This window comes from Nematostella vectensis, chromosome 7, assembly GCF_932526225.1.
Source record: "Nematostella vectensis chromosome 7, jaNemVect1.1, whole genome shotgun sequence".
Taxonomy (NCBI): Eukaryota; Metazoa; Cnidaria; class Anthozoa; order Actiniaria; family Edwardsiidae; genus Nematostella; species Nematostella vectensis.
The window spans coordinates 10,936,325-10,953,059 of NC_064040.1; the positions used below are offsets into that span (position 1 = coordinate 10,936,325).

General features: G+C 42.3%; 2 protein-coding genes across 3 annotated transcripts in view; one reads left to right on the forward strand and one right to left on the reverse strand.

Annotated features, from left to right (window-relative positions):
• The first annotated feature begins 1,809 nt into the window (after positions 1 to 1,809).
• On the forward strand, positions 1,810 to 4,560 carry LOC5518888 (uncharacterized MFS-type transporter YitG). Its single transcript, XM_001638824.3, has one exon. It carries the CDS (start codon positions 2,360 to 2,362, stop codon positions 3,887 to 3,889), a length of 1,530 nt encoding a protein of 509 aa, XP_001638874.2. The 5' UTR covers positions 1,810 to 2,359; the 3' UTR covers positions 3,890 to 4,560.
• A 341-nt stretch (positions 4,561 to 4,901) lies between these two features.
• LOC5518871 (ATP-binding cassette sub-family C member 4) overlaps positions 4,902 to 16,735 on the reverse strand; it is a 36,514-nt gene continuing 24,680 nt past the window's right edge. For both annotated transcript variants that reach the window (XM_048730375.1, XM_048730374.1), the window contains exons 21-30: positions 12,864 to 12,943; positions 12,148 to 12,298; positions 11,583 to 11,813; positions 9,554 to 9,654; positions 8,740 to 8,931; positions 7,861 to 8,016; positions 7,705 to 7,794; positions 6,787 to 6,959; positions 6,474 to 6,579; positions 4,902 to 5,668 (exon numbers count right to left, since the gene is read on the reverse strand). In XM_048730375.1, coding sequence (XP_048586332.1) covers positions 5,294 to 5,668; positions 6,474 to 6,579; positions 6,787 to 6,959; positions 7,705 to 7,794; positions 7,861 to 8,016; positions 8,740 to 8,931; positions 9,554 to 9,654; positions 11,583 to 11,813; positions 12,148 to 12,298; positions 12,864 to 12,943 — 1,655 coding nt within the window. In that variant the 3' untranslated portion in view covers positions 4,902 to 5,293. The remainder of the gene's footprint in view (positions 5,669 to 6,473; positions 6,580 to 6,786; positions 6,960 to 7,704; positions 7,795 to 7,860; positions 8,017 to 8,739; positions 8,932 to 9,553; positions 9,655 to 11,582; positions 11,814 to 12,147; positions 12,299 to 12,863; positions 12,944 to 16,735) is intronic.

A 16,735-nucleotide genomic window follows, 5' to 3' on the forward strand; every position in this document is an offset into this window, starting at 1 on the left:
GTACCCAGTCTCACATCAAATTAGTGCCTTGAGTTCCGAGTTTTCCGTAGTTCACGCTTTTAGGGTATCCTGCGTCATAGGAGTTCTCGCATCGCCGGACACCCGAAGGAGCGACGAACAAATGCCGAGCGTTTGCAGACGCACATTACCACTAAGCTGCCTTGTTCACATCCTCGGGTACCGAGGCGCAGAGGTCAGCTTAACGAGTTTTTTTTCTCCCGCCCCCTACCCCTTCCCCCTCTGCCAGCCTTGTTCCGCCACGTTCTCACCACTGACCTCGACGCCCTGGGTTCCCGAGGATTTCTTGTTCCTAGTCGTTTTAGTAAAACAAAGCTCTGAGCTCTGCATCATGGCGAGATTGGTGGATGGTGCATCATGGAGGGATTCAAGCATTCGGCTCTTTCTGTCATAGGCACAGACTCGTACCCAGTCGCCAAAATGAGAAGAAACTAAGAAGGAATAAGGAAAACATAATTAATGCGCGGGTTGCCCGTGACGATTAATTAGGCGCGCTCTGCCGTGTGGGTAAAATAACCCATTATTATTTATGGGAGCCCTTGCCTAGTGTCCAGCCTGGATTTTCCCTAAACTTTGAGAACAGGCAAAGAAGGTTGAGATTTTTCTCTCGATGCACAATGTTGAGGAGGGGGAGCAGGGCTGCGCACAGTCTGCTAATGAACGCCTCCCCTCCCCCCCCCCCTTTCTGTGCTAGGACACTGACGTTTTAAAGCTTGAGAAAAGTTTCCAAGTCCCTGCTCTACAGACTTAATCACGGGGGTAATGGTCCTATCTTTCAGGGTATAAAATTCTACCGACTGCAATCCTTTAGGGGGTTCTTCAAAAATTCTACTATCCTTCAAAGATTGTAAAGATTGGTTTCACACTAATACATCACCCCATCCAAAAACGGTCGGACTCAACTGTCGTCACAATATAGATGTGCTCGATGGCCGTTTCATAACGACCGCAACAAAATTTTCGAAAACTGGAAATATGTTTCCAGATATATCTCTTAGGGTTAGAAATTGCTTCGACCACCCTCTTTGTGCTATCTTTTAGCGGGAAAAATCGCTGCTGACCACACCCAAAGTGTTATCCCTTAGAGTTAAAATTTTTGCCGACGATCACCCTGCCTGTTTTTATAGGAGTCTCCCCCTGACTTTGGATTTCGATTTGAGGGCCCACGGCATTTTTAGTCCATCAAGGCAACTATCAGATTCAAGCGTGACAGGAGTGCGTGACTACCCAGGGGTGAGCGCGCGCCCACGGTACTTTTAGTCTATCAAGGCAACTATCAGATTCAAGCGTGACAGGAGTGCGTGACTACCCAGGGGTGAGCGCGCGCCCACGGTACTTTTAGTCTATCAAGGCAACTATCAGATTAAAGCGTGACAGGTGAGATATTTCTCGGATTTGGGCACAGGTGGTTGTCTTCATTTGAATCCTGAATTAGGCTCAAGGAACACACAAAGGGGCTGGAGAGCAAGAAGGAGACAAATCCTCTGTACAAACATAGCATGCTGTACCATGAAGATCAAAATGCCAAGTCAGTTATGGACCGGACAAGTTCTTCAGAGATCCTCTGACACGACAGATCGATAAGGGCGTTAAGGATAAACCGCAACTTAAGATCATCGCAAAGAGTAATGAACTCAAAGGCCGAGTTTAGGCAAGGTGTGGTACCACGTGTGGAGATCGTCAGCCGGTCAGAGCGGCCTCCCGGATGATGAGAGCCGGGGCATCCCACATGGGGCACCGGAGAAGGGTCAACGACCCGAAAACGACAGGTGAACTAATGACAACTGACGAGGGCTCTGCTGAGCCGAAAGTACTATTAATTTTTCAGGGCCGCAGCTGGTTGTAGAAAAGACAGGAGGTAAAGACGAATTCGGGATTCAAAAGCGTGACAGGAGTGCGTGACTACCCAGTGGTGAATGCGTTACTACCCAGGGGTGAGCGCGTGTTGCTTGTGAATTTCTTATCTACCCATCCATGACCCCCTTGTCTTCCGACTGTGGTCTGTCTAACTATCACAACTTTCCCTTATCCGCATGAGATAACCGCGAAGTCATATCAACCTGAATTTACTGCTCATGTATTGCGGTCATCATATATCTATCTCTAAGTGTGAAAGCGAAAACAACCGCAGAGATATGACCTTCTAGCCTTCTAGAAGAAACATTCTTATCAGCTATTCTGAATATTTAATGTGATTGATTGCTTACCCCCAATCGAGACCGGTTGAGCGTTGACTCACGTGTAACACAAAAACAACCGCCACTGGAGCCAACATTAGCCTTCGCCAAGTACTCTGTAAAAAACATGTGAACTACGCAATAACAGTAACAGAGCTCTCAACATGGCTACGAAAGCGATGATTTCGACATTTACCGTGAACTATTTCGGTTTCTCAATGGCTTTAGACTATTCCGTTGTACTCCTCACAATTCAAGAACTATGGGAATCACTTGATGGGGATTTCAAGTTGTACGGGTTTGTGTTTGGAAGCTACGCACTAAGCCAAGCGTTTATGTCACCATTACTCGGCTATATATCGGATGCCCGTGGTTTAAAATTCGCGATAATTCTTGCTATACTTTTGAACGGAGCAGGGAATTTACTGTACGCTTTCTCGTATGCTGTAGGTTCGGTGAATATGGTGTTAGCAGGCCGGTTTGTTGCGGGTCTCGGGGCCGGCGCCATCGCTTTGGGAGTAGTTTATTTGACGAATACTTCTTCTAGAGATGTACGTGGCAGAGCTATCGCCGGATTCAAGCTGTCTCAAGCGGGCGGTTATCTAGGAGGGCCTTTGCTTGCTATGGCGATTATATCACTCAAGAAACCATCAAAGGACGCATCTTTCGCGACTAAAGTTTTCAACTTTTATACCGCTCCCGTATGGCTGATTCTGAGCAATGCGCTGTTGATATTATTGCCTCTGACGAAATTCTGCTTCAAGAATACACTCTCCTCACATATGGCTTTGAAATATACGCACAGAGAAGCCAAAGAACTGCTCGCACACACGTTAATGTTAGTGCTTTTGTTATTTTTAGCGACGTCTTGTTTTTGGGCGATAACAAGTGATTTGTTTATTATAGCGTTCGGTCAGTATCATTTATTCAATGCTAACGAGCAGTTGTGGAAGCTATACGTCTCCGCAGGCGCAGCGCTCTTCATTGCGTCTCTCATTGTATGCCTTACAATTCACCGTCGCATCACTCCATTTCTATACACTGTTCTCGGACTTGTTTTCAACATCGCTGGCTTAACTTCTATGGCCAAGTATAACATAAATGACAAACTCTACTTGACTATTTTGTACTATGTTGGTGTGGCAATGTCTACTTCCGGTTGCGCTTGCTTTTTCACTGGCATTGGGACATATTATTCACAGAAGATAACTGATCTCTCTCACCAAGCCCGAAATAGGCGTGGACTTTTTCTAGGGACTTTTAACTTTGCTGAGGCCTTAGGGCGTGCGGCTGGGCCAACGGTGGCTTCACTTGTGATGCACATTCAGCAAAATCCGGATAGTAGTAAAGAATGCAGTGTGGACAAATTGATACCTGACGGATGTGAAGTTAGAAATATCAATTATGTCCTCCCCGTGCTTGGTGGTATTACTGTAATCGTGCTAGCGTTGTTTGTGTTTTACCACATAAAGCATGGCAAGTGCAGAACTGATGTGTCACTGCTAAGCCTTGAAGAACTTCAAGCAATGCCTGGCCCAGGGGAAGACAGGCAAATGTTCTTCAGGGAAGAGGGGGATGGTGAAGAAGCAAGCCTCAGTATCTATGAATTGACCCCACCTCAGTCAAGGACCCCAAATAGGGCTTCACTATCATACAGCTCTAAGACATCAATCAACACGTCAAAGACTGTGTGATGTGAAATGCAAGGAGCTTGCACAGGGAGATTACCTCTACGGTTTGAATAAAGTTAGATTTATTGCATGTGTATCCCTTGTCTGATTTTTCATTGCCGGTTGCTTTCTGATGCTCTTATAGCTTATCATTTTTCGCATTTGAGGTGGCCGTTAGACTGATAACCAAGGAAAGAACGCCGGAAAGCAACGGAAAGCAACATGCGTTGAAATAGCAGACAATGGATACACATGCAATAAACCTAACTTTATTCAAACCATACATGTGAGCTCCCTGTGGAACTTGATTCATATTACAGTAGGGCCTATTGAAGGAACTCTGGGTGTATGTCTAGTTCTGCTTGACTGTGAGGCACTGGGTTCCAAGAATGAGTGTCAAAGGACTAGATGCAGTCCTGTATTTGCCAAGGGTATTGGGATTGTCTTGCCTTTTGGCAAACCACAGGAATTTATTGATTTGATGGCATTGATGCAAAAATGAATGCAATTCTTATTACAATAATCTGTATTTCTATAATAGAGGGGGGGGGGACGGGTTAACAAAAGGGATTTGTCTATAATGTACATTCATGCACACACTATATAGAATGTGTTTAAAATTTGTGACAATATAAACTATTCCTATGTATTCTGTTCAGAATATAAAATTCATATTACATCAGCTGTTTATTCTAGCAAGATGTATTAGTTTTGTTTGCATCCAAACTGGGCACCCTAAAAATGCATCTTGGGTGAAGCAAGTTCCCTCTAATATAACAAAGTAAACATGTATAATAAATATAATCAACATTTGGCCATCTGAGAAAGAAAGATTTCAACTCTATTTTGCTATACAAAAATAAAATTGCCATATCTTTTTGATTGGTGTATTACACTATATACCTGTTATAGTGATATATATTGATATGGATTTTATCAATTTTGCAGTAGCATATTGTATATATAATTTAAAGGAATTATATACATATTGGAATAAATTGAGATAACTAAATTTGGAATTTTCTAAGATTCAGACTCTAAGAAAAAAATCATGTTTGTCATGAAAATATAAGATAAAAGTATTCATCATTATTTTAATGTTGTTCTAGTAATTGTTATAACCATCGTAGTTGCGCGACCTCCCAAATAACTAAAAATAGGGGTGCGGGCCCGCTCGCCCGCCCGTCCCCCCTATTGCAAATGACATTTTTTGCTACGATCAGGTGCATTTATGTCACTAGAGATGTATTCAAAATTAATAATTTAAAAAATACAATATTACATAGATGAACATACTCAAACAGCCTATTCATTAATATTAGAAAAAGAAGAGTAAAAATATGTCGATGCCACAAAAGCTAGAATTATAAAAAAAAAACTAATTATTAAATAGAATATAAAAAAAACCTAGAGTATAAAAACCCAGAGTTAAAAATGTGTATTTTGGGTGTCTTTTTCGCTTTCATCATCACCACGCTTGATTTTGATAGATGGCAAATTGTCTTGCACATATTCACCATAATTCTTTAATCCTTTATCAGTATCAGTTTTTTTCCCATCCTTCTCTGATCTTTCATCTCCCCCGTCGCTCTTTAAGCACTCGTTATTAACAGCTTTTTCTCCACTTTTGCGGTCATCTGTGACAGTCCTTGTCTTCTCCATGTGGGATGTCTTGGCTAGCTCGCGGAGTTTGCGCTCCTCGTAGGCCCCTGTGTCTATAACCATGTGCGTGAGGTGACTGTGAGGGTCTTGAAGGAGATTGTAGGGGGTGTCTAGCTCGCGGATCCGGCCTGCATCAAGAACCTACAGGATTGATGAGTTACAGATAGTAATAGTTGTAGCATTAAATGATATCTGACAAACTTTTTTGTGTGCATCTCCCTATTAATTTACAAATGACGTGTCTCATGTCATGAACAAAATAGTACGCGTGCGCAATGACGTGAATCGTGCTTGAGTACCGTATTCCCAAACTCTTCTCGGACAATCAGAGCTCGCAATCTACTAGCCCTAGTGTGTTCCTAAATATCTCATTTTCGACTACATCTGTCCTCTTATAATTCGGCGGTTTCGATTTGCGTGACAGTTGTTCATGACACGCTGTGGCACCATTTGTGGGTTTTTAGACGGGGAGGGGGAGTGGAGGCGTAAGATTTGGGGCCACTCCGCGTGACATGATGGCGGCGGCAATTCACGAATGACGTCACAGTAAAAAGGTACAAAATGAGGCGGTTTCGATTTGCGTGACAGTTGTTCATGACACGCTGTGGCACCATTTGTGGGTTTTTAGACGGGGATTGGGGAGTGGAAGCGTTAGATTTGGGGCCACTCCGCGTGACATGATGGCGTGACATGGCGGCGGCAATTCACGAATGACGTCACAGTAAAAAGGTACGTAATAAGGCGGTTTCGATTTGCGTGACAGCTGTTCATGACACGCTGTGGCACCATTTGTGGGTTTTTAGACGGGGAGGGGGTGTGGAAGCGTAAGGTTTGGGGCCACTCCGCGTAACATGATGGCGGCGGCGTGATTCAAAGGCGTGGGTACATTAAAATACAAGTACGGTAACGGGTAGAAGAGTGCATATCGCCATCATCTTAAACTGACTATGATCACGTCTGCATCCATGACGGGAAAGAGACGATGGGCGATGACAATCAGAGTGCAGTCTCGAAAGCGGCGGTTGATGGCGCCCCAGATGATCTTGCTTGTCCTACAACAGTAGATAAGAGTGAACTTAAAGTCGCATTGTCAACAGATCAGTCTTCGTGATAATGGCGCGGGTACCCTGTGCGTAGCCCGCCAGTGTTGTCTGCTAAATTTCTATTAATAATAAAAACATTTCCATGCCAGCGTGCACTGGCCGTTGGGTACCCCGTACGGAGCAGTACTTATTTTTGTGTTACTCCAGGAGACTTACATGGAGTCCACATTAGCCGTCGCTTCATCAATGACAACCACTTTGGTGCGATGTAGTATCGCGCGTGCCAAGCAAATAAGCTGCCGCTGACCGACACTGAACATCATACTGCCGGCGTCGATACAAGTGTCCAGCCCTTGAGGTAGCTGCGCCACATAGTTCTTGAGTTGAACCTGAAGGGAAATTATGGCTGATGTTGCGAGCAGAATTTCTTTATACTCCTATTTCAAATAAGGTTGCACTCGAGAATCCATGTGTCGTAACCCGCAATGGTTGATGGATAACGTATAAATGGCAAAAAAAACTGGTTTCTGGAAGCCATGCAAAGTCTTAAGGAACAAACAAAAATGCAATATAAATTTCAAGACCTGGATTTGTTTTAATTCAAGCATATTTGCTTATTTATTTGATAGCTATGAAGCATTTCGGGTAACGGCAATTGGATTGATGAAAAGGTTTTTTCTGATCGAAATGAAGACGTCTTGGCTCTTCAAATCAATCTTTGATCCGCAGGGGTGCTTTGTTACACGAGAGCAATTGGACTCAGGTCGAAACAACAAGTAATGATCTACGAGATCCAGCTGCTTATATACATTGTCACCGAATGTTCTAGAACATCACCGAATGTCCTAGAACGTAAATATTATCTTACTGCTCCTAAAATAGATCAATTTCACCTAAGGTAATTTGACAAATATAGCATAAGAGAAATGCATAAAACTACTCTGGAAAATTCTAGATTATACGAAGTAATACTGAGTTGTTATTAGTCCGTCACACATAATTCTGGAAAGTTCGTGTGATATTCCAACAGGTTTCTCTGAGTTTTTTAAATAAGTGTATGTAATAAGGTTGATATATTTAGGGCAGATATAATGTTGTGCAAAGATTACAAGTATTGTATTCCAATGAACATACCTCCTCTAAGACACCCCAAATTTCTGAATCATCGTTATTCTGCTCGGGGTTCATATTCCTCCGAAGTGTTGAGCTAAACAGGAGAGGTTCCTGTGTAACAAAAATAGCAATTAAAGTCTCGTCAACACAAAGGGGATTTGCTTACATACTGTTTACCTGTGGAATGATGGCAATGCTAGTCCGGAGATCCCGCAGTCCCAGTTTAGTAATGTCCACTCCGTCAATTTCTATCTTGCCCTTAGGCTCGGCCATACGGAAGAGAGTGGCGAGGAGTGAAGACTTCCCCGCCCCCGTGCGCCCAACTATACCGACCTGAAACATACAGGGTGACAGCTGCAGTCCTATGGCTTAAAATACTTAACCCATTGACCCCTGAACCAACCTGTTCCGCCCCCATGAGACCAAGATATCAACCTGAAACAGAGAGGGTGAATCTGCAGTCCTTTGGTTCCTAACACATAACCCATTGACCCCTGAACCGGCCTGTGCCGACCGTGAGAAGTATCCACAAGCCAAAACATTCATAAATGAAAAATGAACACAACAAGATCAAGACACTCAGGCATCAGTCTAAAGGATAAATGGTCTCGAAGGTACAGCGGTGTTTGAATTTGACGGGCTGTAAAAAACTCAATTTTTTTCTTGTAAACTCAGCTCAAAAATAGCCAGGGGTTAATGGGTAAAATTCTTAATTTCCTACGCTAAGTTCCAAAGGGGTGCAGTGAATTTCCACTGTAAGGCTACCCGCTCGAATTGACACTGTTGTTTTGGTTCAACATAAATATCATTATCCACTGATTATTGTATGCTTTAGCAATATCATAGAAGTTTTTATTGAAGTAAGGATTAGCTTTTACGGTAATTCAAGTGGATTCAATTTTCTACTGAAAAACAAACATCTTATTTCTATTGATTTTTCATCTGTGAAAGAATCGGACACAGAGCTTTTTAAGGCCAATCACACCTCCATTTTAAGCCCCGGCACATTTCCGAGTCACAAAAAAAAAACATCTTATCGGCTATTACATAACAAACCTTCTCTGCAGGTTTAATGTGAACACTGACGTCCTTAAGAACAGGTGGTAGGTCTTCACGATGCGAGAAGTACACATTCTTAAAGACGACCTCGCCCTTGTCCGGCCATCCCTTGGGCGGTTTTGTGTCCGTCTCGTTAGGCGCCTCAGGCTCCAGATCGCAATACTCAATCAGGCGCTCAACAGCAGTCATCTGGTGGTGGATAAACGTATGTCAGTCAATGATGAATGAGAATGAGACTGTTTTTTTTAACAGCCTCTTTTCGCCGCCATTTTGTCATCCTAACAAAGTACCAACCCTTAAAAAGCATCCATTTCCATTGGCTGATTTAGGAAGCCAATGCGACATTTTCGACTGAATTCGGTAAATAAAACACTAGAACTTTGTTTTAAGATGGTTATTTCGAGATTTTAACTCATGTCCCTTCCAATATTAAATTAAAACAATAACAAAGGTGAGGCTCACAAGTGCTCTTTAAGGGGGGATTACACTCACATTCTCATCAAATTTAGGGCGATTTTGAATAAGCTCTAAGGCATGGATTCACTGTGTCAACTGAAGTGAAAATAGTATATCTATATTGCCCATAGTACCAGGATGGGAATTGATTGGGTTAATGTATAATTTATTCAAAATACAGTTAATTATTAACCGTTTACCTAGAACTATGAAATACTAAGTATCTGGACGCCAATATTTCTCTTGGGTGCAGTATTTTGCTTTTTTACAATTAAACCACGTGTAAGCATACACAATAGGCATTACCACAGGATGAGTGGAATGGAATTTTTTAAATGAATTATTGATGGCCTACCATACTTTCGACTTCGGTCCCTTTCTTGATAGACTTGGCGAGGACGGACGACAACTTGGTGGCGTACGTCAGGATAAGACCCACTAGACCTGGCGTTAGACCTGTATAAAGAGACCAACACTAAGATGATCAGACCCAATACACCTGGCGTTAGACCTGTATAAAGAGACCAACACTAATAGGACAAGACCCACTACACCTGGCGTTAGACCTGTATAAAGAGACCAACACTAACAGGACAAGACCCACTACACCTGGCGTTTGACCTGTATAAAGAGACCAACATTAAGAGGACAAGACCCACTACACCTGGCGTTAGACCTGTATAAAAGGCCAACATTAAGATGATAAGACCCAATACACCTGGCGTTAGACCTGTATAAAGAGACCAACACTAACAGGACAAGACCCACTACACCTGGCGTTAGACCTGTATAAAGAGACCAACACTAAGATGATCAGACCCAATACACCTGGCGTTAGACCTGTATAAAGAGACCAACATTAAGAAGACAAAACCCACTACACCTGGCGTTTGACCTGTATAAAGAGACCAACACTAAGATGATCAGACCCAATACACCTGGCGTTATACCTGTATAAAGAGACCAACACTGAGATGATAAGAACCACTACACCTGGCGTTAGACCTGTATAAAGAGACCAACACTGAGATGATAAGACCCACTACACCTGGCGTTATACCTGTATAAAGAGTCCAACACTGAGATGATAAGACCCAATACACCTGGCGTTAGACCTGTATAAAGAGACCAACACTAAGAGGACAAGACCCACTACACCTGGCGTTAGACCTGTATAAAGAGACCAACACTAAGATGATCAGACCCACTACACCTGGCGTTAGACCTGTATAAAGAGACCAACACTAAGATGATAAGACCCACTACACCTGGCGTTAGACCTGTATAAAGAGACCAGCACTTACATTTAACTGAGACTAACAAAACCATACGGGTGGAATTTTCTTCCGGCGAATCAAAAATGAGAATTCAGACGCTACAATTTATCTTATATTCATCCATCTCTGAGATTGCTGTCTTGAGGGAAACCTTGGGGTTCCAATATCTACTCACTCGAACGCAGCAGAGGCGAGATGAGTGAAACCTTGGGGTCCAATATCTACTCACTCGAACGCAGCAGAGGCGAGATGAGTGAAACCTTGGGGTCCAATATCTACTCACTCGAACGCAGCAGAGGCGAGATGAGGGAAACCTTGGGGTTCCAATATCTACTCACTCGAACGCAGCAGAGGCGAGATGAGTGAAACCTTGGGGTTCCAATATCTACTCACTCGAACGCAGCAGAGGCGAGATGAGGGAAACCTTGGGGTTCCAATATCTACTCACTCGAACGCAGCAGAGGCGAGATGAGGGAAACCTTGGGGTTCCAATATCTACTCACTCGAACGCAGCAGAGGCGAGATGAGGGAAACCTTGGGGTTCCAATATCTACTCACTCGAACGCAGCAGAGGCGAGATGAGGGAAACCTTGGGGTTCCAATATCTACTCACTCGAACGCAGCAGAGGCGAGATGAGTGAAACCTTGGGGTCCAATATCTACTCACTCGAACGCAGCAGAGGCGAGATGAGGGAAACCTTGGGGTTCCAATATCTACTCACTCGAACGCAGCAGAGGCGAGATGAGTGAAACCTTGGGGTTCCAATATCTACTCACTCGAACGCAGCAGAGGCGAGATGAGGGAAACCTTGGGGTTCCAATATCTACTCACTCGAACGCAGCAGAGGCGAGATGAGGGAAACCTTGGGGTTCCAATATCTACTCACTCGAACGCAGCAGAGGCGAGATGAGTGAAACCTTGGGGTTCCAATATCTACTCACTCGAACGCAGCAGAGGCGAGATGAGGGAAACCTTGGGGTTCCAATATCTACTCACTCGAACGCAGCAGAGGCGAGATGAGGGAAACCTTGGGGTTCCAATATCTACTCACTCGAACGCAGCAGAGGCGAGATGAGGGAAACCTTGGGGTTCCAATATCTACTCACTCGAACGCAGCAGAGGCGAGATGAGTGCCACGAAGCTAACGAATATGGCGGATAGAATCTCCAGTCTGAAGGTCAACCACGACGACACGGAGATATACGCAAACAACGCGCGCGTGTTGCTCTCGAGGTGGTGGTGAAAATGGTGAACAGCAGAGTCCTGCGCACCAAACGCGCGGATCGTGTCGAGACCAAGAAGCGTGGTGGAGAAGTGACCATATAAGGGACTACGAGCTAGAAGGAATGGAAAACATGGATTGGTAACCGTGGGAGCTACAAGGAATGGAAAAAAAATGGACTGGTTAACCTTGGGAGCTAGGAGGAACGAAAAGAAATGTATTGGTAGTTGTAGGATTAAGTAGGAATGCAAAATATGTCTTCTTCATGTTATTCTTGAGGACTACGGGCTAAAGGAAAACACAGACTGGTATTTATGAGGACTACGAGTAATGAGGAAAACACGGACTGGCATTTATGTTAACTATGTTAACTATGGTGATGATGGTGATGATGGTGATGATGATCATGATGATCATGATGTCGATAATGTAGCTTAACAAGCACTTACTGATGCCGTCGAGTCGTTTAAGGTCACGTGCAGTCCTAACGTAGTAAAAGCGCTCAATCGTAAACACGATAAATACAGGCAGCACAATAGCAAACGAGATGGGATTATTTGCGCCGACAAGAACAACTACACCCAGGGTCGTCATCGCAGTCTGAAAAACAAATCACACAAAAATGTCATGTTACGCATCTGTTTTTTTGGACATGTGTCAGAGAGTGAGGCTGTCACATCTTGATCGTGGCATGACTGTCATGGCAGTTCTATGATCATGCCCTGATCGCAGGGGCGGATTCAGGATTTCAAAATGGGGGTGGATAATGGCCGGATAGATGGCTTATAACTGATCAAGTGGTTCTTGGTACTTCACATAGATCTCAGACCTTTTACTTAAAAAGGGGAGGTGGATATCCACCCAATCCACCCCCTGTATCCGCCCCTGTATCGTGTACGACTTTCATTCAACTATAGCAGTAGATACTAACCTGAAGAAAGTTCATTAACGTTGTCGGCAAAGACTCGTGTTGTGATCGTCTTTTAATCATGTCCTGATCGTCTTGTTATCGTGCCGTGAATACTCAACTACAGCAGTAGATACTAACCTGAAGAAAGTCCTTTAACGTTGTCGGCAAAGACTCATGTTGTGATCGTCTTTTTATCATGTCCTGATCGTCTTGTTATCGTGCCGTGAATACTCAACTACAGCAGTAGATACTAACCTGAAGAAAGTTCATGAGCGTTGTCGGCAAAGACTCGTCCAAGTAACTAGTGTCTTTGGAAAAGCGATTGAGTATGCGACCTATAGAAAAAAAGGTAATCGTAAACGTAATCGTATGCTTTGAAAATGATTTCAATCCTAAATTGGATTCCTAAAAAAATGGGGGAGTTTTCTTGTGAAGCCCCACCTAGTTGGAATTCATGTCAAAAAGTCTCTCACCAATAGAATTCATGTCAAAGTGTCTCTCACCAATAGAATTTATGTCAGTCTCTCACCAATAGATTTCATGTCAAAGGGTCTCTCACAAATAGAATTCATGTCAAAGGGTCTCTCACCAATAGATTTCATGTCAGTCTCTCACCAATAGAATTTATATCAGTCTCTCACCAATAAAATTCATGTCAAAGGTTCTCTCACCAATAGAATTCATGTCAAAGGGTTTCTCACCAATAGAATTCATGTTAAAGGGTCTCCCACCAATAGAATTCATGTCAAAGGGTTTCTCACCAATAGAATTCATGTCAAAGTGTCTCTCACCAATAGAATTTATGTCAGTCTCTCACCAATAGATTTCATGTCAAAGGGTCTCTCACAAATAGAATTCATGTCGAAGGGTCTCTCACCAATAGATTTCATGTCAGTCTCTCACCAATAGAATTTATATCAGTCTCTCACCAATAGAATTCATGTCAAAGGGTCTCTCACCAATAAAATTCATGTCAGTCTCTCACCAATAGAATTCATGTCAAAGGGTCTCTCACCAATAGAATTCATGTCAGTCTCTCACCAATAGAATTCATGTCAAAGGGTCTCTCACCAACAGAATTCTGATGTCAAAGGGTCTCTCACCAATAGAATTCCTGTAAGTCTCTCACCAATAGAATTCATGTCAAAGGGTCTCTCACCAATAGAAATCATGTCAAAGGTTCTCTCACCAATAGAATTCATGTCAAAGGGTTTGTCTCACCAATAGAATTCATGTCAAAGGGTCTCTCACCAATAGAATTCATGTCAAAGGGTTTCTCACCAATAGAATTCACGTCAAAGGGTCTCTCACCAATAGAATTTATGTCAAAGGGTCTCTCACCAATAGAATTCATGTCAGTCTCTCACCAATAGAATTCATGTCAAAGGGTCTCTCACCAATAGAATTCATGTCAAAGGGTCTCTCACCAATAGAATTCATGTCAGTCTCTCAACAACAGAATTCATGTCAAAGGTTCTCTCACCAATAGAATTCATGTCAAAGGGTTTCTCACCAATAGAATTCATGTCAAAGGGTCTCTCACAAATAGAATTCATGTCAAAGGGTCTCTCACCAATAGATTTCATGTCAGTCTCTCACCAATAGAATTTATATCAGTCTCTCACCAATAGAATTCATGTCAAAGGTTCTCTCACCAATAGAATTCATGTCAAAGGGTTTCTCACCAATAGAATTCATGTCAAAGTGTCTCTCACCAATAGAATTTATGTCAGTCTCTCACCAATAGATTTCATGTCAAAGGGTCTCTCACAAATAGAATTCATGTCAAAGGGTCTCTCACCAATAGATTTCATGTCAGTCTCTCACCAATAGAATTCATGTCAAAGGTTCTCTCACCAATAGAATTCATGTCAAAGGGTTTCTCACCAATAGAATTCATGTTAAAGGGTCTCCCACCAATAGAATTCATGTCAAAGGGTTTCTCACCAATAGAATTCATGTCAAAGTGTCTCTCACCAATAGAATTTATGTCAGTCTCTCACCAATAGATTTCATGTCAAAGGGTCTCTCACAAATAGAATTCATGTCGAAGGGTCTCTCACCAATAGATTTCATGTCAGTCTCTCACCAATAGAATTTATATCAGTCTCTCACCAATAGAATTCATGTCAAAGGGTCTCTCACCAATAAAATTCATGTCAGTCTCTCACCAATAGAATTCATGTCAAAGGGTCTCTCACCAATAGAATTCATGTCAAAGGGTTTCTCACCAATAGAATTCATGTCAAAGGGTCTCTCACCAACAGAATTCTGATGTCAAAGGGTCTCTCACCAATAGAATTCCTGTAAGTCTCTCACCAATAGAATTCATGTCAAAGGGTCTCTCACCAATAGAAATCATGTCAAAGGTTCTCTCACCAATAGAATTCATGTCAAAGGGTTTGTCTCACCAATAGAATTCATGTCAAAGGGTCTCTCACCAATAGAATTCATGTCAAAGGGTTTCTCACCAATAGAATTCATGTCAAAGGGTCTCTCACCAATAGAATTCATGTCAAAGGGTTTCTCACCAATAGAATTCATGTTAAAGGGTCTCCCACCAATAGAATTCATGTCAAAGGGTTTCTCACCAATAGAATTCATGTCAAAGTGTCTCTCACCAATAGAATTTATGTCAGTCTCTCACCAATAGATTTCATGTCAAAGGGTCTCTCACAAATAGAATTCATGTCGAAGGGTCTCTCACCAATAGATTTCATGTCAGTCTCTCACCAATAGAATTTATATCAGTCTCTCACCAAAAGAATTCATGTCAAAGGGTCTCTCACCAATAAAATTCATGTCAGTCTCTCACCAATAGAATTCATGTCAAAGGGTCTCTCACCAATAGAATTCATGTCAGTCTCTCACCAATAGAATTCATGTCAAAGGGTCTCTCACCAACAGAATTCTGATGTCAAAGGGTCTCTCACCAATAGAATTCCTGTAAGTCTCTCACCAATAGAATTCATGTCAAATGGTCTCTCACCAATAGAAATCATGTCAAAGGTTCTCTCACCAATAGAATTCATGTCAAAGGGTTTCTCACCAATAGAATTCATGTCAAAGGGTCTCTCACCAATAGAATTCATGTCAAAGGGTCTCTCACCAATAGAATTCATGTCAGTCTCTCACCAATAGATTTCATGTCAAAGGGTCTCTCACAAATAGAATTCATGTCAAAGGGTCTCTTACCAATAGATTTCATGTCAGTCTCTCACCAATAGAATTTATATCAGTCTCTCACCAATAGAATTCATGTCAAAGGTTCTCTCACCAATAGAATTCATGTCAAAGGGTTTCTCACCAATAGAATTCATGTCAAAGGGTCTCTCACCAATAGATTTCATGTCAGTCTCTCACCAATAGAATTTATATCAGTCTCTCACCAATAGAATTCATGTCAAAGGTTCTCCCACCAATAGAATTCATGTCAAAGGGTTTCTCACCAATAGAATTCATGTTAAAGGGTCTCTCACAAATAGAATTCATGTCAAAGGGTTTCTCACCAATAGAATTCATGTCAAAGTGTCTCTCACCAATAGAATTTATGTCAGTCTCTCACCAATAGATTTCATGTCAAAGGGTCTCTCACAAATAGAATTCATGTCAAAGGGTCTCTTACCAACAGATTTCATGTCAGTCTCTCACCAATAGAATTTATATCAGTCTCTCACCAATAGAATTCATGTCAAAGGTTCTCTCACCAATAGAATTCATGTCAAAGGGTTTCTCACCAATAGAATTCATGTTAAAGGGTCTCTCACCAATAGAATTCATGTCAAAGGGTTTCTCACCAATAGAATTCATGTCAAAGGGTCTCTCACCAATAGAATTCTGATGTCAAAGGGTCTCTCACCAATAGAATTCCTGTCAGTCTCTCACCAATAGAATTCATGTCAAAGGGTCTCTCACCAATAGAAATCATGTCAAAGGTTCTCCCACCAATAGAATTCATGTCAAAGGGTTTGTCTCACCAATAGAATTCATGACAAAGGGTCTCTCACCAATAGAATTCATGTCAAAGGGTTTCTCACCAATAGAATTCATGTCAAAGGGTCTCTCACCAATAGAATTTATGTCAAAGGTTCTCTCACCAATAGAATTCATGTCAGTCTCTCACCAAT

Excerpts from the sequence above, each read along its gene's own strand:
- LOC5518888 (XM_001638824.3), top strand. The coding sequence starts at position 2,360 with ATGGCTACGAAAGCGATGATTTCGACATTTACCGTGAACTATTTCGGT.